This window comes from Colletes latitarsis, chromosome 3 (genome assembly GCF_051014445.1).
Source record: "Colletes latitarsis isolate SP2378_abdomen chromosome 3, iyColLati1, whole genome shotgun sequence".
In the NCBI taxonomy this organism is placed as follows: Eukaryota; Metazoa; Arthropoda; class Insecta; order Hymenoptera; family Colletidae; genus Colletes; species Colletes latitarsis.
In genome coordinates, this window is record NC_135136.1 from 32,840,313 (window position 1) to 32,864,408 (window position 24,096).

Sequence of the window (24,096 nt, forward strand, 5' to 3'; positions counted from 1 at the left end):
ATTAATAGAACCATATTGTTCTTTGCTATTCTATAATATCTATCGAAAAAATTAAATTCCCTCCTTTTGTCCATCGAAAATCCAATCAACATTCTACCGACTTCATCAAATATTTCGAAAGGTTTAAAATTAATCCAGTATACATATGCAGAGTAAATCTAGATAGCAAGAACCAAATTAACGCGCGTGGTCGATACATTACGTGTCGTGAAGTCGAATACACAGTTTCGCCGTTATTAAAGCGGAGATGTGGAGTAGAATCTGTTCGATTGGATCGCGCAAAATGTTTTCCACACGTGAAACTTTAAATTAGTTAGCAAACGGCAATAGCACTCGACATACTTTCGAATTGGTACGTCGATCATCGAGTAGTTTCGTCGTTGAAAATCAACCAGAAATATATTCGCTCTTCACTTTGTAATTTGTCATTTAATGCCATGTACGTTTTGATCGAAAGAGCAATATTTGCATTAGGTTAACCTTCATACGCCTTATTCATCATTCTTTTCATACTTTCGATGTAAGTACTTTATAATTTATTGTAGAGATAAGTGCACTATTTTCTTTAAAATTATAATGCATAAATTTCTATTTAAATAAAATTTTAAATAAAATTTCAGGATTGTTTATAATATTGTGTTTAGGCGAGAGAAAAAATTCGCACGTGGACTTTATGCCTTCAAACTTTCTGGCCAAGGGTATGATAAATGCAGTTTTCGAATCCATGTATGGAACGTCCCAAAATGACTGGCGCAACTTTAAAGTAGGTCATCCTACGGGGGAAAATAATTCATAAACGTAGAAAAAAAACATTTCGTTTAAGGCACCGTTTCTCAATAAATCGATATTAAATCTGCTTGAGGCACACGCGTGTTTTATTTAAATTGGGTTCAACCCCTTGCCTTACGATTTATGGATCCCACAAACAGAAATGATGGGCCAGAAGCAGCTTCTTATATCGTTTTATTGTGATTATCGAAGTATAGTATCTTCCACTAATTACTAAATTTGTTAATTTAAATTTAACAAGAAGTTATAATTTCCACAATTTTTAATACTTTTTTTATGAAAAAAATACTATACATACTTATGAGATAAATAAATGTATCTGTAAAATCTATCATTAAGAAAAAAATCACAAAAAAAACCGAAAAAATGACAGTCTAACATTCTGAATAATTTTTTCTCATGCATATGTAGTTTCCAAAATATTTACAAAATTCTATCGATTCTGTGACTATACATGCACGTTCGTGGTAGAACATGCATCACAGTATGCGAAGCCGGGCAACTGTCGCTTATCTGCTGTTTCTATAAACACATCAGCGGTTCACAATTGATTTAGTTTTCGAGATATTTGTAAAATACTGTGTCGGGAAAAGATTAGCCCTAATTCGTAAAAACTGTATTAGTAGTATTAGTTTTTATGAAACGATTTAGAGTTTGACTGGTTTTCTTGTTGTCGAATGGAGGACCGTTTCCGACCCAGCGCGCGTTAGCTTGGTTCGAAGCCACTGTTTCAGTCGTTGATTAACATACTTCAACACGCCAACGTTGTGCAAGGTGCAAAGAGCACATTACTGCAAGGGAAAGTGTTGCTGAGAATCCAAACTTATCGACCCCACAATGTTCTCAAGAACTAAGCACTCCTCAGACTTCTGTGTGGCGAATTCTGCACAAAGACTTAGGTCTTCATCTTTACAAGATTCAGTTAACTCAAGCATCGAAGCACCCTTGTATCCACTAAAAATTGCTGTGTAGTGTGATTTTCTGTTTTGGCTAGTGGAGTCATTGGCCCGATTTTTTCTAAAGGAAGAAGGTGTGACTGTAACTGTTGCTAGCGAGCTATACTGCTCAATGCTTTCATCTTTTCTTTAGCTCGAATCGCGTGAATTTGATTTCCTCGAGAGGTGCTTTCAACAAGATTGTACCATATGCTACACTTTTGCAGAAACTGTCGTTTTATTAAGATCGAAATTCACTGATACGATCATTTTCAGAAATGAAAAAGAAAAGAAAATCACTCCTTTTGTTATAAACTACTATGGAGCTCCAATTATTAAAGGAATTAATCAATTTCCAAATCCACCGATTAAAAAATTAAAAACTAATCAAAATAAGTAATTTCGTATCTGATTTTTTTAATTATTTAATCATTTTTTTTTAAGTCGAAATTGTCTAAAAGTGTTACGATTTCATTTTGTATAAATAATGATTCACAAATTTTAGATTTATTCGTGAATTAGCTTTAGCGTGTGGCTCGGTTTATTTACTTGAATATCGTTTTAAAAAACCTGTTAATGGATTCTAATTTATAAATGTAAGAATAAAACGTGAACGGTGAATAATTTACGATTGAAAATTTTTACTTGTTACTAAAACCTCCGCGAATGTTTTCGTGAAACCGTAGCGATGCAGACATGCAATTTTTTTTCATAAATTAGGAACCCTCGACACGCTCCACTTACTTTGGGGCGGAAAAAGGAATTCTGAAAGGGATTAATCGAGGAGATCGGGTTCACTGTGTCTTGTTGAATCGAAGCAAAGAAAAAGGAGCACCGAGCGAAGTACCTCGATGACGATGTTGCGATACTTATGACCCAGGATTCGTTACATTTTTCACGAACGACGATAGAGTGTATCGATCGCATGGTGTATGCCTTCAGGTATCATTCGCGATTCTCCGTGAACTTCTTTCCAACTTGTTCTATCACAGTGTATCCGTCGGCTATTCAGCTGAAACGATCTCGCCATGCAATTGATCGAGATTTGAATGCATTGCCCTAAAAACTACACTTCTACGTTTCACGCTGTTGGAAATTCCATCAACTTTAAGTTGTTAGCGATTGACGAAGCTTTTAGATCCGTTCCTTTATTTTTTTTTTCTATTAATCCCCACGATCTTTCATCTCTTAAGACAGAAATTTGATCGTCGCGTACATAAACATTAGTAAATTGTTTCAAATTTTTACTTCCCGGAAAAAAGGGAAACGTCTACTCATCATGGTCGGTTTAAAAACTTATTTCCCAACTGGCCAATTTTTGACGACGATCTAAGGTAAATGTTTAGCGACTTTGCCCCAAATCTGTACATCTTTTTATAATTTTTTCACAAAAGACTCTACTTCAATATTGAAAAGAAATCTTTCACAAAAAAGCCTTGGAACTACAATAATAATTGTTGCTCGGTTACAGTTTGCGAGATGTTTGCAAAAATTGTTGGTACTGTCGCATTCACTCCGCGTCTACGTATGGCGTAGGCGCGTTGCGTCTGCAAGGGGGTGACCGACAGAGGAGCGTATATAATGGGTGGATAAAAAGATTTAATTTAACCAGTTTCATTAATACACTAACCCAGACCTAACTCATATATGCATAGTTGTTCTGGGTCGCAAGCTGCCATTTCCTCGGCGACGAAATAAAAATGTAGTTAACCTAATCACTAAAACTATTTGTTGCATTATCGATTAAATTAACTGATTAATTTTAGTGATTAGATCAGGTTTAGCTATATTTTATATCGACAGTATGCATATATGAGTTAGGTCTGGGTTAGTGTATTAATGAAACTGGTTAAATTAAATCTTTTTATCCACCCGTTATATACGCTCCTCTGTCGGTCACCCCCTTGCAGACGCAACGCGCTTACGGCACACGTACAGGTGGAGTGAATGCGGTAGTACCAACAATTGTTGCAAATATCTCGAAAACTGTAACCGAGCAACAATTATTGTTCTGATAAAAGTTGTTTACAATCTTATTCTCTATAACATACTCAAAAATTATCGGGATTGCTTCACGGATACTGTAGTTCCTTAAAATTTCATGCCTTTTTTGTGAAAAAAAATGCTAATGCGCGTTAATTTTTCAATCTCTCATTCTTTTCAATATTGAAGTAGGGTCTTTTGTGAAAAAATTATAAAAGGTTGTGCAGAAGTCCATTAATTAATTAGACGTCCATTAATTTTGTTTATCCTCGCTAAAGAATGATGAAAAATGAAAATCCCTTTGAAGTGCTTACGTTGTTTCAATTTTAATTTTCAAACGACTATAACTCCAACGATAATGAGTGTACTCCATTGAAATTTATTTATGAAGTAGAGCTCATGGACACCTACAAAAAAGTATTAAACAACATTTCCGTAGAGTGTCAAACAAATTTATTAAAAATCAAAAACGACTTTTTAAGAAAAATCGACAGGGAATAGGAGCCTAAATTTTTCGACGAAAAAAAAATTTTTCAAATAGTTTTGAAAAAATTATTTTTAGTTGCAGGGATCAATTACAATAATTTTTGGTGAATAAACATACCCCTGAAATCCTAACCATTTTCAAGAAAAAAATTCGAGTACGTTGAAATTTTTCCGCGAAAAATATTTTTTCAAATCGTTCTGAAAAAATTATTTTTAGTTGTGGGGGTTAAAGACAATCATTTTTGGTCAATAGATATACCACCGAAATCTTACGCACTTTCGAGAAAAAAATTCTTTACTAAAACTATAATGTCTGACCACACCATTGATATGTTTCACTGAAATTTCATGCGAATCTTTAAAACGTCATAACTCCTGAACGGATTGGACGATTTTAATGTTTAAAAAAGCAAACTGCGCGTATTTTGATGGAGAATATGTACAAGTTGCAAAAATATTCGAAATGTTGGTCCTTGACCCTGCAAAATGAGAAAAACCCCATAAAAATGGTCCAGTTTTCAAATAGCCATAACTCCTACAATAACGAATATATTTCAATGAAACTTTTTTCTGAAGTAGAGCTCATGGATACCTACAAAAAACTATTAGACAACCTTTCTGTAGCTCGTCAAACAAATTTATTAAAAATAAAAAACAAGTTTTTAAGAAAAATCGACAGGAAATAGGTGTCTAAATTTTTCGGCGATAAAAAAAAATTTCAAATCGTTCTAAAAAAATTACTTTCAGTCGCGGGGGTCAATTGCAATCATTTTTGGTGAATAGACATACCCTCGAAATTCTGCTCATTTTCGAGAAAAAAATTCGAGTAGGTGTAGAAATTTTTCGGTTAAATTAAAAAATTTCAAATCATTCTAAGAAAATTATTTTTTTCTGATTTATCGCATCCACGTTCTTATCAAACAGTGTTTACGTATGTTTTGTTGAGAGGAAATATTTAGTTCAGACAAATATGAAAAAGGAAACAGCTAGACCAATAAGTTTGCCTTTGTCTGCCTCTAAAGTCTGCTGAGCTTTTATGGATTTCAACATTCGGTATTTTTCAGATGCACCTTGTGTAATATTCACATACTTTAACAAAGGTTTGCTATATATAATCTAAAAAGAGAAGTAAATAAATGGGAACTTCAACTCGGAAGCGATACTAAACAAAAAGCTGAAGAATTGGAAATGAAAATTCTTCCAATGGCAATGGTACCGTTCTCCAATACATGTAATTTCAACCGAACGGACGAAATCCATGAACTACTTGATAAAGTCCCGCATCATGTACGTTTTGTGTCAAACAATTCTAATTGGGACGAAACTGAAACGGAGTGATATACGCATTGACCTGAAAGTAAAGTTCCTCCTGCAGCTCGTAACGTATTGATTGTCGTTCTGTATAAATAATTTCATTCAATTAAGTTGCTGTTTGTCGTCTTTTAATTTGTGTCCGTCTCACGTAATTGCAGAAACGGCCGCTGCAATTTCGGTTAATGTATCGCATGCATTATTGAGCAGCATACCGAATCGTTTGCAGACCTCCTGTGGACAATTTAATTCCGCGAAAGAACCAATTGCCCGCGAACTTACTCATTTTCAATACCTACAACGGTGAACAAATTTGTAATAACTCAAGAAACACGATCAAAATGTTCGTCATCGGCTTTCAAATAAGTTTCTCAAGCAAATCACCGAGCATTTTCCATTTTTGAAATTATACAACTTATAAGCTTTATATAATATTTACTGTATAATACATTTTCGAGATATCGTAATTTAAATGAAGGGGCAATTTTTTAAATTTCACTCTCCGTCTTACAAAAGTCTATTAACGTGTTTACTATTTATTACGAGCACGTGCGGTCAACGACCTTGGCAAGGCCGTAGTGAAAGTTCATTGACCTCGCGACGTAAACAATGATAAGTAAACAAACGCTTCGAACTCTCATATCTCCGGAACTAATTATGCTATCGACTTGAATGAACATTCATTTTATAGGGCGTTTCATCCTGTATCTAACGAATATATCAACTATTATATTTATGCTTTCCTCTATGTTTATTTCAAATTTACTTTGACGCTATGTACCCAAAAAGTTTCAGCAATTCCTATTGATATATCGATAAAATTGAATTATAAATTGTTTATTTAATTGAAGATGAATTTAAATTTGTATACAGGACGTTCGCGTAATTACTAGCTAACATTTTTTCGTAAATAATTGTTTTTTTCGGAACTAACGACGGTTATCGACTTGGTCATTTGATATTTCAATTATTGAGATGTGAATATTCGATAATTGTAGCTTACAGTAGACGTTTTGAGTAATGTTAAAGAAATATAGACCAAACTGGTCGCTAATCACCACACGATTGATGCCACGTGAATGGAAAGCATGTAAAAAAATTGAAAAGAAACAAAGGAAGAATCACACGATGTTTTCGCGCGAAAGACATAGTCACTGTAACAAACATGAAAATTCGCATGTCTACGGAAAGGTTAATCGAATCGGGTGGGTCTTTAGTTTCAATTGTATGCAAGCATTGAAGCAAGTCTGATCCAATCGCAAATCGATAGCTGGACTCGTGTCGGTAGGCAACGGTACAGAGGTGTGCTTCGAATTCATTTGCATCTTCGGTCGACCAGTATTCAAGATTCTGAATCTCGTTTCCAACCGCCATTGTGCCACCCTACCTGGCGCGGTATCGCATCGCCCTCAGTCGTCTACAAAACAGTCGCAACATTTCGACCAAAGATCCCGGTTTTTAACGTGTTTTCACTTAAGATATAATATTGTTAATACATCCGTGTACTTCTTAATACACGAGCACACGGTTATTGAAATACGCTGAAGCACACGTATGGAAATGCAGTTATAGTATCACGTGCGTGTATTACCATATTCATATTTTATTTTTTAATTAAATCTCCAAAAATTTATATTGTTCGTAACGTTTGTTTACATTTACCGACTCGTCTCGTTGGTTCGAGTATAGCGTCGCCGTCGATGCACTCACAATTATGCCAAATTTAACCAAATCTAGAATACATAACACTGCTGCAACCTCAATCTCTGATCATTTTACAGATACAGTTTTTTTCCAGTTGTCTGCGTAAACTTAGATACCTATGGTGTTTTACTAATTACAGCCACGATCTCGCTATACCTCTGTTATTTAATACCGTGGTTGACTATACTAGCATCTTTACTTTGCAAGCGTTTTGCAACGTTACACAATAAAACCTTCATACATGTATGTAAGATAAAATCGAAGTGTAATGCCGTTGGCTGTGTTGGGTGTTCGCACTAGGTCGACTCACGCTTTCATGAATATTTTTAAACGAATTATCATAAGAACCTTAGCTTACATGGAGACTACGTCACTTTTATAAAAGCTATCTAGAAATAAAATTATAGTACGAATGCATTTTACATACAATACGTTTTCTAATCTACATGGTATAATTTCTAAATTAAGATAATATCTCTAGTTATTATGATTTAGTATAGCTGTTTATAGACCTTCTAAAACTTCCATGCATGCTATCTCCGTCTTACATTACCATAATTCCGTTTCATATCAATTGATCGTAATGAATGAATTAACTATTCCGATTTATACAGGGTGTTCGGTCACCCCTGGAAAAAATTTTAATGGAGGATTCTAGAGGCCAAAATAAGACGAAAATCAAGAATACGAATTTGTTGATTGAGGCTTCGTTAAAAAGTTATTAACGTTTAAAGTTTCACCAGTACTGAATTTTTTTCTCAAAAATGCGCAGGATTTCGGGGGTATGTCTATTCACCAAAAATGATTGCAATTGACCCCTGCAACCAAAAATAATTTTTCCAGAACGATTTGAAATTTTTTAATTTAATTGTTAATAACTTTTTAACGATGGCTCAGTCAAGAAATTGATATTCTTGATTTTCGTCTTATTTTGGCCTCTAGAATCTCCCATTAAAATTTTTCTCAGGGGTGGCCGAACACCCTCTATAGTGATGGATCAAACGAGATCTGTTTCTTAGAGATGCAACACGCTCTGACCGCCCACAGGAAGTGGATACTGACCAAGTAAAGAGTATTATTGAAAATAATCCTCGCTACACAACATGGAACATTGCCCAAGTACTGAATATATGAACTCAGACTTCGATGATTTTTTAATAGATTGTAAAAATCGACATTTTCAACAATTTTTTCTTCTTCAATTTAGCGTTGGTCGATCTTAGATTCCGATATTGGTCCTCGTGTTAGGGAAAAAGTTGTTAAAAATGTTAGTTTCTACGACATATTAAAAAATTATCGAAATCTGAGTTAGTTGTTCTAGTTTCATAAAATCCTTTGAATTTTTTTTTAGTGTATTAAATAGATATTAAATTTGTAGTTAGGTATAAACATTTATTATAATTATAGGCCAAATTAACATTTAAAACACTTTTATGGGAAATATCTTTAGCAGACATTTGTTTTTAGTTGCCATTCACTAACGAAAGTATGCTTTTATTGTTCATAATTAACGAATGTTGTTTAATTTGAATATTAATTCGCGTAAATATACAAAGTAATAATTTTCAGGTTCTGATTCCAATATTGCGGCACGTGTCAATTAAAATACTTATTATCAACTCATTAATATATTCCAATTAATTAAAGCATAAAGGAATCCATGAAAGAGTGGAACGTTGTGAACAATCTCGATGCCTAGGCCACAAGAATTTGGATATTAAAAAAGTAGCGAACGAACCTGATGTGATATCAATTCCGCAGGAAATATTAATTGGTCTCGTAATTTTAAATTGTTAAATGTAATATAATTCGAGCGGTAGTTATATTATCGTTTAACTATAATCGCTTAGTATAATAATGGGTTTAAGAAATTGAGCAACTCTGTTAAATAATGAATACTATGGATATTCTTAAAGAAACAAGTTCAATACAAATGTTTAATGTAAAAAGTTTCGCGGATAAAGAAAATTGGAATAAAATAGATTTAGTGATAAACAGTCACTGTACATATCAAATAATATTGCATGTATTAAGTCAATTAAAAGTAGTTTGATATATGTCGTGTTTGGACTCATTTTAATTAGAAAAATCTACAGAATGCATTGATACCATTTTTAAATAGATAGTCGTAACCGTTTTCTTTCTTTGTTAAGCAATGTTTGTGTTCAGTTCTACAAATGATACACCACTCCGTACGCATAACTTTCACTGTTGACTCCAAATCTTATGAAACTTAACCGTGCATTTCTGTAGATACAGTGTAGTTCAAAATATATTTTATATACATTATATTTTAGATTTTATAAACAGGGTGTTCGGCCACCCCTGGGAAAAATTTTAATGAGAGATTCTAGAAGCCAAAATAAGACGAAAATCAAGAATACGTATTTGTAGATTGAGGCATCATTGAAAAGTTATTAACAAAATTATTAATAAAATTTGTCCATCTATATGAATTTTTTCCTCAAAAGTGCGTAAGATTTCAGGGGTATGTCTATTCACCAAAAATAATTGTTATTGACCTCTACAACTGAAAATAATTTTTCCAGAATGATTTGAAACTTTTCAATTTCGTCGAAAAATTTTGGCACCTACCCCCTGTCGATTTTTCTTAAAAACTAGTTTTTCATTTTTAATAAATTTGTTTGACGCTGTACGGAAATGTTGTTTAATACTTTTTTGTAGGTGTCTATGAACTCTACTTCACCACTAAATTTCAATTAAATCCATTCACTATTGTAGAAGTTATGGCCGTTTGAAAATTTGACCATTCTTATGGAGTTTTTCTCATTTTGCAGGGTCAAGGACCAACATTTCGAATATTTTTACAATTTTTACACGTTCTCCATTAAAATACGCGTAGATTGCTTTTTTAAACATTAAAATCGTCCAATCCGTTCAGGAGTTATGACGTTTTAAAGATTCGCATGAAATTTCAGTGAAACATATCAATGGTGTGGTCAGACATTATAGTTTCAGTAAAGAATTTTTTTCTCGAAAGTGCGTAAGATTTCGGTGGTATGTCTATTGACCAAAAATGATTGTCCTTGACCCCCACAACTAAAAATAATTTTTTCAGAACGATTTGAAAAAATTTTTTTTCGCCGAAAAATTTTCCGGTCGGTATAGAACTTTAAACGTTAATAACTTTTTAACGAAGCCTCAATCAACAAATTGGTATTCTTGATTTTCATCTTATTCTGGCCTCTAGAATCTCCATTCAAATATTTTCCCAGAGATGGCCGAATATCCTGTAGAATGATCTGTGATTATGACTCACCCAAAATGCGATGATTCAATTTTCAGGTCCTTGACCATCGGTGGAAAACAAGTGGAGACGATCGAGCGCGCCAGAGATGGAACAGCCTGCGCTTACAGCGCTTACCACAGTACTAAGGGTATATCAGCAAGTGCGCGTGGTCATCGTGAAGAATTGTCGATCGCGATGCGTGTCATGGGTTCTGGTTACCTGAGCACTTGCCTGCAAATTAAATATTATCGTCAGGATGATCAGAGTCATTGTGAATGGGGCGCGCGGCTGCACTGTATCGAACTGGACTGTTCGAGCGTGGAGGGTAGGTTGGTCACGGTGGACCGAGAAACATACAGGAAGCTAGGCATAGAATCCTAGCAGTCTGTAGGTGCTAATGTAATGAAAGCCATCACGTAGTGATAATGGTTGAAAATTCTTATCTTATTGCGACCGATTACGTCTGCTGCATTGTTTTTGAGAAGAAGACACACATGGCAATTAAGCAGGCTTTATGGTGAAATCTGAAGCGTAATATCAAGGTGCAGAATGTAGCATGATAGATTTCAACAGCACCTTAAATGCATTGAGTTTTATCGTGTGTGTTGACATCCAAGAGCGAAACAAAGGAAAAAGAAATGGATTATAGTATTTTGTAATGAGAAACACAAGTGAGACGTATGTATAAGAACGTTGTAATGATTCCTTTCAATCCCTGAATAACTGTAACGTAAAACGATGGATCTGTGGGGTCCTATAGAAGAGAGATGAAAAAGGAAAGGAGAGTCTCTGTCTTAAACGTCGGGATGTGAGGTAGTTGGTCGAGCGCTTGCGAGAGGAACGGTCCCTCTGACGGCAAGTACGGGAGGCAATGGACCCTACAGATCTGTTTTATCAACATAATCAAATCAAAACTTCGATCTCCTATTTTTCTATGCTAAAATCACATTTGTATATACATACGTACATCTAAAATATACATGTATATATGTATAATGTTATTGTTGTACATTGGTACAGACGATTTATTGCAACGAGCATAGCGTGTTTTATTTAACACGTTAAACACCGAGCTAATTTAGTTTATCTTCCCGTCTGCGCCACACTACACCGTGAAGCAAAGGTACATTTTTATCGAGTTAGTTCGATTCAATAGTATATTTTATTGCTTATAGAAATAAGAGAATGCCATTACAAGACAAATATAAAAGTACTACAATCTTTATTACTAAAAAATGATATATCCAACCGATCAGTTATCGTTACACCGTGTAAAGACATATTGTACAAATTCTATTAAAAACATTAAAATTAATAGGCTGACATTACTAAGTAGCTTCATCACAAGACGACCATGTACAGTATTCCCACTATAAATGTGCGAAACATATCGTTAAATGTGAAAATTTTATCGGTGTTTAACGTGTTAATCGAAAAGTGAAATAATGTTCTCCAATATGTATCGATGTCGTTAAGGATTCCATTGCTTTCAGTAAATTGTATTTAATAAAGAATTAATAAATAAATTTACACATTCGATGCTCGATACATAAAAGTATCATATATCAATCTTTTTTCATAATATAACGGCTGCAAAATGTAAAATCGCCGGTATGAAAGTGAATTTAAATCTAACAAAATCAATGTCAAATTGTACGGTACGATATACATATAGGGTGTTCAGCCATCCCTGGAAAATATTTTAATGGGAGATTCTAGGGGTCAAAATAAGACGAAAACCAAGAATACCAATTTGTTGATGGAGGCTTCGTTAAATATTAATTAACAATGAAATTAAAAAATGTCAAATCGTGCTGGAAAAATTATTTTCGGTTGCGGGGGTCAATTACAATCATTTTTGGTGAATAGATATACCCCTGAAATCCTAACCATTTTCAAGAAAAAAATTCGAATATGTTGAAATTTTTCGGCGAAAAAAAATTTTTTCAAATCGTTCTGAAAAAATTGTTTTTAGTTGTGGGGGTCAAGGACAATCATTTTTGGTCAATAGACATACCACCGAAATCTTACGCACTTTCGAGAAAAAAATTCTTTACTGAAACTATAATGTCTGACCACACCATTGATATGTTTCACTGAAATTTTATGCGAATCTTTAAAACGTCATAACTCCTGAACAGATTGGACGATTTTAATGTTTAAAAAAGCAAACTACGTGTATTTTGGTGAAGAATATGTAGAAATCGTAAAAATATTCGAAAAGTTGTTCCTTGACTCCGCAAACTAAGAAAAACTCCATAAAAATGGTCAAATTTCCAAACGTCCATAACTCTTATAATAGCGAATATATTTCAAAGAAACTTTTTTCTGAAATAGTGCTCATGGGTACCTACAAAAAAGTATTAGACAACTTTTCTGTAGGGCTTCAAATGAAATTACTAAAAATCAAAAACGAATTTTTAAGAAAAATCGACAGGGGGTAGGTGCCTAAATTTTTCGACGAAAAAAAAATTTTTCAAATCGTTTTGGAAAAATTATTTTTGGCTGCGGGGGTCAATTACAATCATTTTTGGTGAATAGACATGCCCCCGAAATCTGGCGCATTTTCGAGAAAAAAATTCAGTACGGGCGGAACTTTAAACGTTAATAACCTTTTAACGAAGCCTCAATTGACAAATTGGCATTCTTGATTTTCGTGTTATTTTAACCTCCAGAATCTCCCATTAAAATTTTTCCCAGGGGTGGCCGAACACCCTGTATGTACGTCGACGTAACTTTTAATTCATGAGGCTACGTGATTAAATAATATAAATTAGTTAAGACATTGCTCCTTCCTCACACATATGCTTAATAATAATTAATATTTGCATCAATGACCAGATAATGGAACATTAGTTATTCTCGTTAGATATTGGTACATTTACCTTAACGAGATTCCATTGAACTGTGTACATATACATATGGCTGTCATGTACTATTTACGATCTAGTTGATGGCCAGTTTTCAAAATATCTTTGTCAAAGTTGGGGTTGCTTTTTTTTTTTTAATAAAAATAGTTATATTGTTAAAGCTGCATGTCTTTTGCACAACATTATTATTGATCTTAAAAGGCGATACTTTGAATAACAAAGATATAAGAAGCAATTACTTGAAATTAAGTGAATTATCAAACTCGAGAAGAACTAAGACCGTATGACAACAATAACCTAAAAACCTTATATAAATAAAGAAACATATTTCTTAAATTCTTAAAATGTCACATGAATAAATTCAAAGAATTTACTGTTTTTTTAATGCTACTTTTCCCCATTCCTTGTCCACTTTAATATACGACTTTTATAGTTTCGAACACATTTACTTTATAAAACTGACCTGTTTTGTACTTCAGAAAGCAACGACTCTACGAAATTATTGTATGTAAGTACATTGTTGTTACAGACGTCGTACATGCGATACGATATAACAAACAAACTGGTTTTAATTTCAAACATTATGATTAACGACTAAAACATGCACGTGTTGTCGATTTGAACGCAAATATAAAATATGCTTCGTTTATTGACATGTTGATCAATCTGTAACGCAACATCTAATTAGGACGTTTTGTTATTAGATAAATAAACATGTGTACCTACTTATTACTACTTTTCTCGCCTATTTACTTCGATAGAAGTTAGAACATCGATGTTACTAATTGTAAGCTGAAGCTAGTGACCGTGAAAATATAGTCAACGATTAATTAAAAATAAAATACCTATAATCAACCCGCATAATTAAACATATGTATATGTACTTACATCACCTATTAACACACTACAGAATTTCGAACGTTACATTTTCTAGACTGTATTGTGTACTATTTTATTGATAACTTTGTTAATCAGTGAAACTGACCAAACAGTGCCTCTATGCTTTGCGTAATTGTAAACACAAATTGTTCCTATTTTTTAATCTTGTAATTAATTGCTTATCTAATAATACCGATATCTGTATATTCTCCGACCAACTGAAATTAATTATACTTATGTATCTCTTCAAGAATTATCTTTCGTTTTGTGTCACAAAATAAAACCTATCGAATCCATGTCTGCAAGGAGTGTAAGGTTATAATTTACACAACAAATTGGAAATCAATTTCTATTACATAATATAAATCATATACATATTATGTTCAAAATGCTAACTTATTAATTTTAAATTATTACAAATCGCTCATACTGAAAACTTTCGTAAATTTGATCGTAATTAATTTCAAATCTCTTATCAAAAATCTAATACACCAATTATCCACACTTATAATGTAGGTTCTTTGTATTCTAGTAACATTACAGCTAAATCTTTATTGGGTATTTTCTCTAATTTCATTCTCATTCGTACTGCCAATTTATTTGGTTGTTTTAAATACATTGCAGAATGATGTACAGCAATGGCATAAGGAATGGGACACCAATCTTTTTTAACAATTTCTCTAACAAGAGCGGTTATATAACTTTCTATTAAAGATGTATCTTCCTCGAGTGGATAGAAATATTCTTTTAACGGAATAACCAATTGTTCTAAAGGTAATCTAATGTAACGCAACAAACCCGCATGTTCCGACCATAGTAGTTTTCTATAGTGAACGTCGTGCCTTTGTGCAATTAGCAGCAATATAGTCATCGAAAAACCATAATCACCATAAGAAGTTGAACAAAAATGTTCGCACATGATCGTGAATAAATCAGTAAACGAGTTAAGTCCTGGCAAATCTATTGTAAAATTAAATTTCTTATAATTATCTTTCAATAAAGATACGATGGCTTTAGTAAGTAAAGCAGATACGTCGCTATCTAAATATACTGTATCACATAGGTATACTAGAACTAATCTGCTGAATCTTAGACTTTGAGATAACTTTTCAACCAAATCAGGTAATACTAATTCTAAACTCAGTACAGCCAAGATAGTAGATTTATCTTCATCATTGCATGTGCTATTGTTTCTACATTTAGTATAAATGTGTACTACTGGTAGATAAAGCCAATCTTTAGGCATTGCCGCTTGATCCCATTCACCATTCAGTTCTACATAATGTTCATATAAAGCAGCCACGTCGCTGGTTAAATTTAATTTAATATTCTCGACATTTGGACTCAAATTTAATTTCTCTAATTCGTTTGCTATCGTTGCTAAACTTAATTTTTCTTTTGATAATGCAATCTGAAGCATATTTTTTACATCGGATGAAAAATCAGCAGGTAAAGATGATACAAGTTTTACAGCAATTTTCCAAATAATATGCGCTGTACTTTTGTCGAGTTTATCTTTAACAAGAGAAGCTGCCTTCACTATAGCAATCAAAAAAGATAACTCATATCTTGTGTACCATGATCTTTCTAAGCACCATTCTGTTGTTTCTAATTTTTTTAAATATTTACAAAGTTGTGGAAGGCTGAGAATTGCTTGAACTTCTTCTATAAAACAATGATTAATGAATACTTTTAAGACAGTTGCAAGAAATGGTATACAAGATTGTTGAGATACTATAGGCTGCAATTGTCCATCCTCTGTTAATATACCTAGATGAGGTAGAGAAGGAGGATCGCGTTCAGTAGCTGGCCTATAGCCACTCAATAAATTTGAAGAAGAGCTATAAAAATTTAATAACATTAACAAGTCAATAAACATCGGTATTTTTTACAAAAAAAGACTTAATATAATATGAAATTAAAAATAAGTCAAACGTAACTTACCTAAGTTTAGAAAATACTCGTGACCGAGATATTATCAATTTTTGAATTACGGAAGTATCATTGACTGCCAATAATGTTTCTGCAAGAAGTTTTGTATTGCCCCACTATAAAATAAAAATTGTTTAGTAAATATTTAACCTTTATATAATATTTGGAACATAAATATTTCATACAATAAATTAAATTTGAACATACTGTAACATTAGTTAAAGATAATAACTGTGTACTCCATTTCAACAATAAAATTGATATATTTGCTTTTAAAGATGTCAAGCAACTGGCAACAGCAATTAAATTTGCTGCATATTCACAGGACAATTCGGATGCATTTTGAATATCATGATTACTTAATAGAAGTTGTAACTGAGACAATAAAATTAATTGTACGCCAGTTAAACTGTCCATTGCCTCTCCGTGAAGTAGTAAAGTTTTCCATAGTCGTAAACTTTCGATGCTGAGATCAATACTTTCATTTCTTAAAAAGAAATTAATTACACTTTATATTTGCAACAACGTCTGTTACAAATAAAAATTAAATGTAAAATATATGTAAAAATTACCCTGCATCACAACAGATATACGAAATAATGCGTTGTTTAATTTTAAGGTTGTTCAACTTTTGGGCAACTGGTTTTCCTCCATAATAAAGTAAAATACGACAAAACCTAACAGCAAGAGTTACAGGAACTCCATAAACATTATTTATAGTTTTTTGCATTGCTACGAATAAAAATATAAATTATTATTAATTTATTGTATGTGTTTGTATATGAAATATTTTAACCCCTTCCCGTGCCATTTAGCTCGATGAAATCCAGGCCCAAACAGTAGGCGCAGTAAAAAACTGAGGCTAAACTGCTTTGTAACAGAGATTATAAGAATCGTGACCAACTATTGTGGCGTACTGATAGGAACTAAAACCCAATCACGATCGTGATTTGCTGTTCGCGAATCTGGCTCGTGATATTTATGTTTGGGTCAAAATCTTCATCACGAGTCTCGTTAAAGTACGGGAAGGGGTCGATACTTCAAATTTATAAACCTAAACGATCTGTAGATAATGGCATAAAGTATTCAGTGATTGCTTCTAATAAATTCGGAATGCTCATAATGTTTAATGCTGTTATATTTGAATATCTTGCGAGTCTGATTAATATTTCTAATGCGCATGTTACACCAACTGGCGGTGGTCGCATTTCACGCAAAATATACCTGCAAATAATTTTAATTCACTTTATAACTAAATTTCTACAGACATATACATTTTGTTTTAGTTACAAAAATAAAATTATTAAAAATACCTAATCCTTATGAATATATCAGTTCTTAATAATGCAGCTATTGCGTCTAATTGTACCAATTCATGATCTTTCAAATTACTTGTATTAGTAATATCAGTTTTTGGCGGCGTTATATTAGGTTCTTCGTAATTTTGAAAACCATACAATCTATCCAAACAAATTTCATCCTCTTCGCTATATAAAAAAGCTCTAAGTGCTTGTAAAGTTGCTGTTACTATGGCTACTGATGTATCATCTAAAGAAAACCTCAATAATAATAGGAGATTTCTTTGACTTAGCACAGGCAAAGGTGCTGGATGTAATGCTTTATCATACCAGCCCTTACGACTTTTATCTATAATATTTGCCAGTGTTGTAAGAGCCATGCAACGTTGCTGCTGTGCAGCTGATCGGCTTAATTGTAATAGTTCTTGCAAGGAATATCCGGGTCGTTCAGGTTCTTCTCCATGATGATGAAGACCTTTCTCGACTGGTACACTTTCGTCTTCATATGGCAATAATAAACCTAGCAAAAGGTATTAAAATTTTAATACACTTTTCATGTTTCCAGTACATACTTTTAAATAAGTTATTATGATCAATACTCGGACGGCAAAGCCTCAGACCATTTGAACCTACTCTAGTCGCGAAAAATAATAAAACAAGTAGCCATAACAAACCAAGAAAGGAAACAGTTTTTCTAATTTACTGGAAATAATAAGTATAGGATAAAATTTTATACTCTTGTGCCAAATCGGAATAAATATTATCTGCACTTATTTATTTTATTTTTTATCCCTATTAATGATTGCTATTATTTATATTATAAATTGTGATAATAAAAAGGAAAACGCGTGAGTACACAGATTGGAGTCCTGCCGCCAGTGTTAAAGAACAGCATAAGAAAATTTACCATTGAAATCGAAACGAGCATTGTATGGTACATCTGGAGAAGGTTCATCTTGTTTCTGTATTGGTATATCTTCCATCCACTTTAACTTTTCGCGTTCAAGAGCATCCATATGTACCCAACCCTTTTCTTTAGCCAGTTTCATTAACTCTATAGGAGGCTCTGTTACAGTTTCCTCAGATTTGTCTATTTGCATCTGTGTATCATCAGTATTCTTGGACATATCTTTACTGTATTTATCAACGACTTTTTCACGTTTATCAATTTGCATTAATGTAACATTATTATTGTTTGATAATTCTTTATCGTGCCTGTTAGAAATTTCTTTTGTAATCAATTTCTCTTCATCCATATATGTCACATTTTCATCTTTATTCAAAATATTAGATTTTTCAATTTTATCTTGATCCTCTTCTGCTTTTTGTTTTTTATTTCGTCTATCTTTTAAAAACTGAATTAATTCTGGTTTAAGCATCATCTCAAGCTTACTTTTCTCTCTTAATATATCTTCTTGACTCATTCTATTTAATCGTTCTAAATTTTCTTTGTGTATCTCAGTTGCCCATGATTTCTCTATAATAGTACTACCATTATTAAATGAAGGTTCACACTTCTGAAGATCCTCAGAATTGTGTGTCGCATTTTCTTCTGGGGAAACTTGTTGCCAAAATAAGCTTTGATTACCATCATTTTTCTGCAAAAGACTAACACTTAAACACCTACACGACAAATGTACAAATTAAAATTTACATGTTTTTATAACAATAGTACACGGTTGGTCACAAAAATATTTGGACGGCAGTATAGTTTTGCTATTTATGCTTTGTAGTTGAAGTAAATATACAATGAAGCATAAAAATGTCTTTAATTATGTTACAATGTAGTTTTTAGTTTCAGTTTAGTTTCGTTAATTAACAAAATTGCAAAAATTTTTTATTTATTACTTACAGTGTTTTAAATAATAGAAGAGTAACTGGAAATTACTCAATAATGTTACAAAAATATTTGGACATCATATTATTAATATTTATAAAATTAAAATAATAATTTTGAATTAAATATTAATATTTTGCTGTACATATTATAAGTGTGTTAGTATATTAAAATTAACATCAATATTCTGTCACTCTTCTGTGAAACAGTTTTTAACTTTTCTTTTAAATTTACTATAGTTTTTTAAATATTTTGGCATACTTATCTTATAAGTTTTTGATAGAATTCAGGTCAAAGAATATGTTAATGCATTAACAAATAAGCAAAAGCTTTAGTTTGTAAAAACGTATGTTGCGTCAAAAAGAACATACGTCAAATGTAGCCACTTAACTTGGGAACACTTCGTATATTTATTTCAATTACACAGCATAGTTACCAAAATTGTACTAATACTTAAATATTTGTTTAATCAACCATTTGTATAATTTGAGTTAAATAGGGATATGAAACTATATAGGTACCATATAATCAGAAACAAAAACGTCAGGGAAACCTTTGTCCAAAGCAGAAAAAGACTCCTCGTTCAATTTATAGTTGTTTGGGCCATATTTCTTTTCAATAATATTTCCTAATATTATATTAGATGGTGCAATTTGTATATTTTGAACAGAATCCTGTAATTTAGGTTTTAAATTTTCCTGAACATTTTCCTTGATTACAGGATTTAAAACATCGCCACCAGTTTGATGAGTATACACCCTATTGTGTATTTTATGTTTTTTCAATTCAGAAAATTTTGACCTTATTTTCCCACTACTTGTCTGATTTTTAGGCACTTCATCAGAACCAGTAATGTCAAAAGGTGCCTTTGAACCTCGTAAATTAATTACTTTTGCAGATGGTTGTTGTTTATTCATCAAAAATTCGTCTTGCATACGAAATAATTCTTCTTCGCCATCCGTTGGCTTAGGCCGCTTTAAAGTCGGACCACCATCCATAGCTTTTAAATATTTTACGAACACATTCAATAATTCAGTAGCTAAAAAATTATAACCTCTGTCTATGGGTATTACCTTAGTTTTTCGACATTAAACACTTTTAGGTTATGAATACCATCGAAGCGTTTATTGCTTACAATATATATTAAGTATTATTAAACATGTATTTCATTGATATTACACTTTTAAGTATATTTTATGTTCATTTTTAGGTAAAAATCATAACTCGATGTACGTTGGTAAAAAAACATTTCTTCCTTGACTACTTAACCAAACACGTGAAACACAATAACCCAACATCGAAACCCGCCATCAGTGTGGCCAGATCTGGCATAATTGAATGCATCGACGACGACATTAGTAACGACGAACTTTCCTTACCGTTTAACGGAGTGGTGGAGAAAGCCGACATATCCTACCACACGAACCACTTGTTACACCAGGTCAGCACTTCATGCAACTTCGGAAAATCGATAAAGAACGTGAACGGGAGTCTTTCCTTCTTGCTCTTGAACAGTCGAAGTCCGTCTACGCGGCAATTTCGAATTTCGACAGCCCAAACATTTTTACGTTTCGAGCTATTATAGGCACATACATATAAGTAAAGAATTATTATTTGAAATAATAGAATAGTTGGAAAATAAAACGTTTGAAAATAGCTTTCATAGTCTTATTTGATAAACTATTTTCAAACGATTCATTTTCCAAGTATTCTATTATTTCAAATAATAATTCTTTAATTTTATAACAAGGAATCTTTATTTAATATTTAATTAAATTTGTGTCAATTATATTTTTATATAGGATTACAAATATAGGATGTTCAGTTGTATTCCGGAGTTATTCCGTAACAGAGATGTTCAGTCTCTGAGTTGTTCAATATAAGAGTTGTTCAGTTTTTAAGTGTTGTTCCCAAAGATGGGATTTTCTTCGTCTTCAAAGAAACCCGGGTTGTCCCTTGGCCGCTGTTCGTGAAACATCTTCTTGACCATCTTCGGAACTCTTGATTGAATGTAAATCTTCAATTAAATTCTTCATCTCGCATCATGGTCCGTCTTGCTTGGTGGTTGAGGGATAACTTCCGCGAGCGCCCCAGGGGGCTCCCGTAGTGACCAAAAAGGACGGACCATGACGAGGGACCCAGATGTCATTTGTGCAACTTTGATAGATGAATTGTCCATCAAAATGAAATTAAAGAATCATTATTTGTAATAATGGAATATTTATGGTATATAATAGAATTTCTACATATTCTTCACCAAAATACGCGTTGTTTGCATTTTGAAACATTAAAATCCTCCAATCCATTCAAAAGTTATAATGTTTTAAACATACGCATGAAATTTCAAGCGAACATTTCTGTATGTTTAAAACATTATAACTTTTGAACGGATTGGAGAATTTTAATGTTTCAAAATGCAAACAACGCGTATTTTGGTAAAGAATATGTAGAAATTCAAAGAATATTCGAAAAATTGGTGCGCGGGAAAGAGCTTGCTATTTATGCAACTTTGTTAAACAACTTTCGATCAAGCGGTCTAACTGGCTGCTGATTGGCTGAATGGCTGTAACCCATAATCCCCTCCCGGTATAAAGTTGGCCACTGCTGACCAACTCCTCAGTACCCCTGGAGCCGCCAGGGGTACTCTGACGCGTGTTATTGGTTTCAAAGAACTTTCCTTTGGGTTCTTTGCCCAATTTAATATCAACCATATTACTTCGTTGGGATGTTCTGTTCCATTAATTCATATAATTGTTTCTTTTTTCAGTTTTTATCTAGATTACATCGTTGGGTTGCTATTTTCTTTGCTATTTTCTTTGCTTTGAACTTCGTTGGGTTGTTATTTTTCTAATTATTCGATTCTTTGCTTTGAACTTCGTTGGGTTGTTTGGTCTCTTATTTCATATAATTAGTTTTTATTTTTTCAGTGTTTAGGTCTGGGTTAATTCAATTAATTGTATTTTTCTTGTATGAGTATTAATTATTATTTTAGTTTTTGTTTAGATCAATTTCGAGGTTACCAATAGAGGACGTCGGATTCAACCGCTGAGGGGTTCATGCGCCGACGTAAATGTAAGCCGATTAAATTTAAGCTTCGTCGCGAATATAAAAATTAACGTCGCATATTTCTTTTTCCTATATTTCTTTGATTTAATTAATTTAAATTAATTCTCAATTTCTATTTTAACCTGATTGGTTTCACCTTCGACGTTAATTTTCAGTTTATATTGTACATTTTATTTTAAGCGCAACATGCCAAGTGATGGATTAATTAATAGATTCTCGTTTTCAGTTGTTCCCTCGTCTCTAGCTCCGATCACCGCTGCTTTGATGTAGAAAGCAAGTGATCGGCCGTTTAACTGGTTCGAAGGGTCAGTTGCCGTCCTCTGGTGAGACGATTCAAGGGAAAGAGTATTTCGGCCGTAGAGGGGTTCAGGAACTGTTCCTGTCTACGATAGCCTCGACTCAGGATCCCTCTCTTTGTTAGACATCCCGGGTTGGGTCCTGCGGGCTCCCAGCAGGATGCTTAGGAGAAATGGGGAACCCGTGTTGGGTGCGTCGATTCTCTTCCTCTTCAATCAGACTTGCTAAGAGGCAACGAGCTGACCCTTTTGACTTCGCTATACGGTTCGCGTCCCTCGTTCCTGGCACTATTGCATGGTGTATCGCGTCGTATCGCGTCGCGTCACCCACGATTTAGCTTCGTCCCTCTTTTAAACAAAATAATTATTTGGCATAATTCTATCTCTTTCTCTTCTATTTCTCTCTCTCTTTCCTATATTAGTTTCTAGGTCTGTAAAGGGGAGATCGATGAAACTTTGATTTGATAGATTTCATCTATCTCCCTTCGGGTCTCCACTCGCAGCAACCTCCTCGTGGTGAGACCTGGTAATCGGTGTTACCCACAATGAAGAACTTCATCATGGGTAACACCGAGCTAATGGCTGCAAATTTAAAACAATATAAATTTGATTTTTAATAAATTTGTTTAACGCTGTATGGAAATGTTGTCTGATACCTTTTTTTTATAGATGTCGATAAGCTCTACTTCCAGAAAAAATTTCAATGAGATACATTCACTATTGTAGAAGTTATGATCGTTTGAAAATTGACAATTTTTCTGATTGACAATGTCACTTTACGTGGTTAAGGAGCAACTTTTCGAATATTCTTAGAATTTCTACATATTCTTCACCAAAATACACGTTGTTTGCATTTTGAAACATTAAAATCCTCCAATCCGTTCAGAAGTTATAATGTTTTAAACATACAGAAATGTTCGCTTGAAATTTCATGCGTATGTTGAAACATTATACAGGGTGTTCGGCCACCCCTGGGAAAAATTTTAATGGGAGATTCTAGAGGCCAAAATAAGACGAAAACCAAGAATACTAATTTGTTGATGAAGGCTTCGTTTAACAGTTATTAACGTTTAAAGTTCCGACCGTACAGAATTTTTTTCTTGAAAATGCGCAGGATTATGGGGTATGTCTGTTCACCAAAAATAATTGTAATTGACGCCCACAACCGAAAATAATTTTTCCAAAACGATTTGAAAGTTTTTTTTTTCTCCGAAAAATTTAGGCACCTACCCCCTGACGATTCTTCTTAAAAATTCGTTTTTGATTTTTAGTAATTTTATTTGACGCCCTACAGAAAAGTTGTCTAATACTTTTTTGTAGGTACCCATGAGCTCTACTTCAGAAAAAAGTTTCATACAAATATATTCACTATTGTAGGAGTTATGGCTGTTTGAAAATTAGACAATTTTTATGAGGTTTTTCTCACTTTACAGGGTTTGGGAGCAACTTTTCCAATATTT

General features: G+C 33.1%; 3 protein-coding genes across 5 annotated transcripts in view; 1 reads left to right on the forward strand and 2 right to left on the reverse strand.

Annotated features, from left to right (window-relative positions):
- LOC143340481 (NADH-cytochrome b5 reductase-like) overlaps positions 1-10,630 on the reverse strand; it is a 36,550-nt gene extending 25,920 nt beyond the window's left edge. Inside the window, exon 1 of the mRNA XM_076762495.1 lies at positions 10,489-10,630. Coding sequence (XP_076618610.1) covers positions 10,489-10,526 — 38 coding nt within the window. The 5' untranslated portion in view covers positions 10,527-10,630. The remainder of the gene's footprint in view (positions 1-10,488) is intronic.
- Positions 1-24,096, forward strand: part of LOC143340485 (CB1 cannabinoid receptor-interacting protein 1) — a 199,865-nt gene that overhangs the window by 13,968 nt on the left and 161,801 nt on the right. The window contains exon 2 of one of the 2 annotated variants that reach the window (XR_013079450.1): positions 10,515-12,111. Coding sequence is in view for 1 of the 2 variants with exons in the window: in XM_076762503.1 (XP_076618618.1) it covers positions 10,515-10,839 (325 nt within the window). In the remaining variant the exon portion in view is untranslated. Of the gene's footprint in view, positions 1-10,514; positions 12,737-24,096 lie in introns of those variants that run through there. The other variant, XM_076762503.1, reaches the window with a different exon arrangement.
- On the reverse strand, positions 14,543-20,711 carry LOC143340464 (RNA polymerase II-associated protein 1). 2 transcript variants are annotated; one of them, XM_076762452.1, is made up of 9 exons: positions 19,796-20,711; positions 18,345-19,035; positions 17,453-17,957; positions 17,194-17,363; positions 16,712-16,871; positions 16,347-16,626; positions 16,152-16,255; positions 15,978-16,048; positions 14,543-15,722 (listed from the first exon to the last, which is right to left on the reverse strand). In XM_076762452.1, exons 1-9 carry the CDS (start codon positions 20,270-20,272, stop codon positions 14,713-14,715), a joined length of 3,468 nt encoding a protein of 1,155 aa, XP_076618567.1. In that variant the 5' UTR covers positions 20,273-20,711; the 3' UTR covers positions 14,543-14,712. The 2 variants fall into 2 exon arrangements, with proteins under 2 accessions (XP_076618567.1, XP_076618566.1); XM_076762451.1 differs by having other exon boundaries at positions 14,543-16,048; positions 19,796-20,274; positions 20,348-20,710.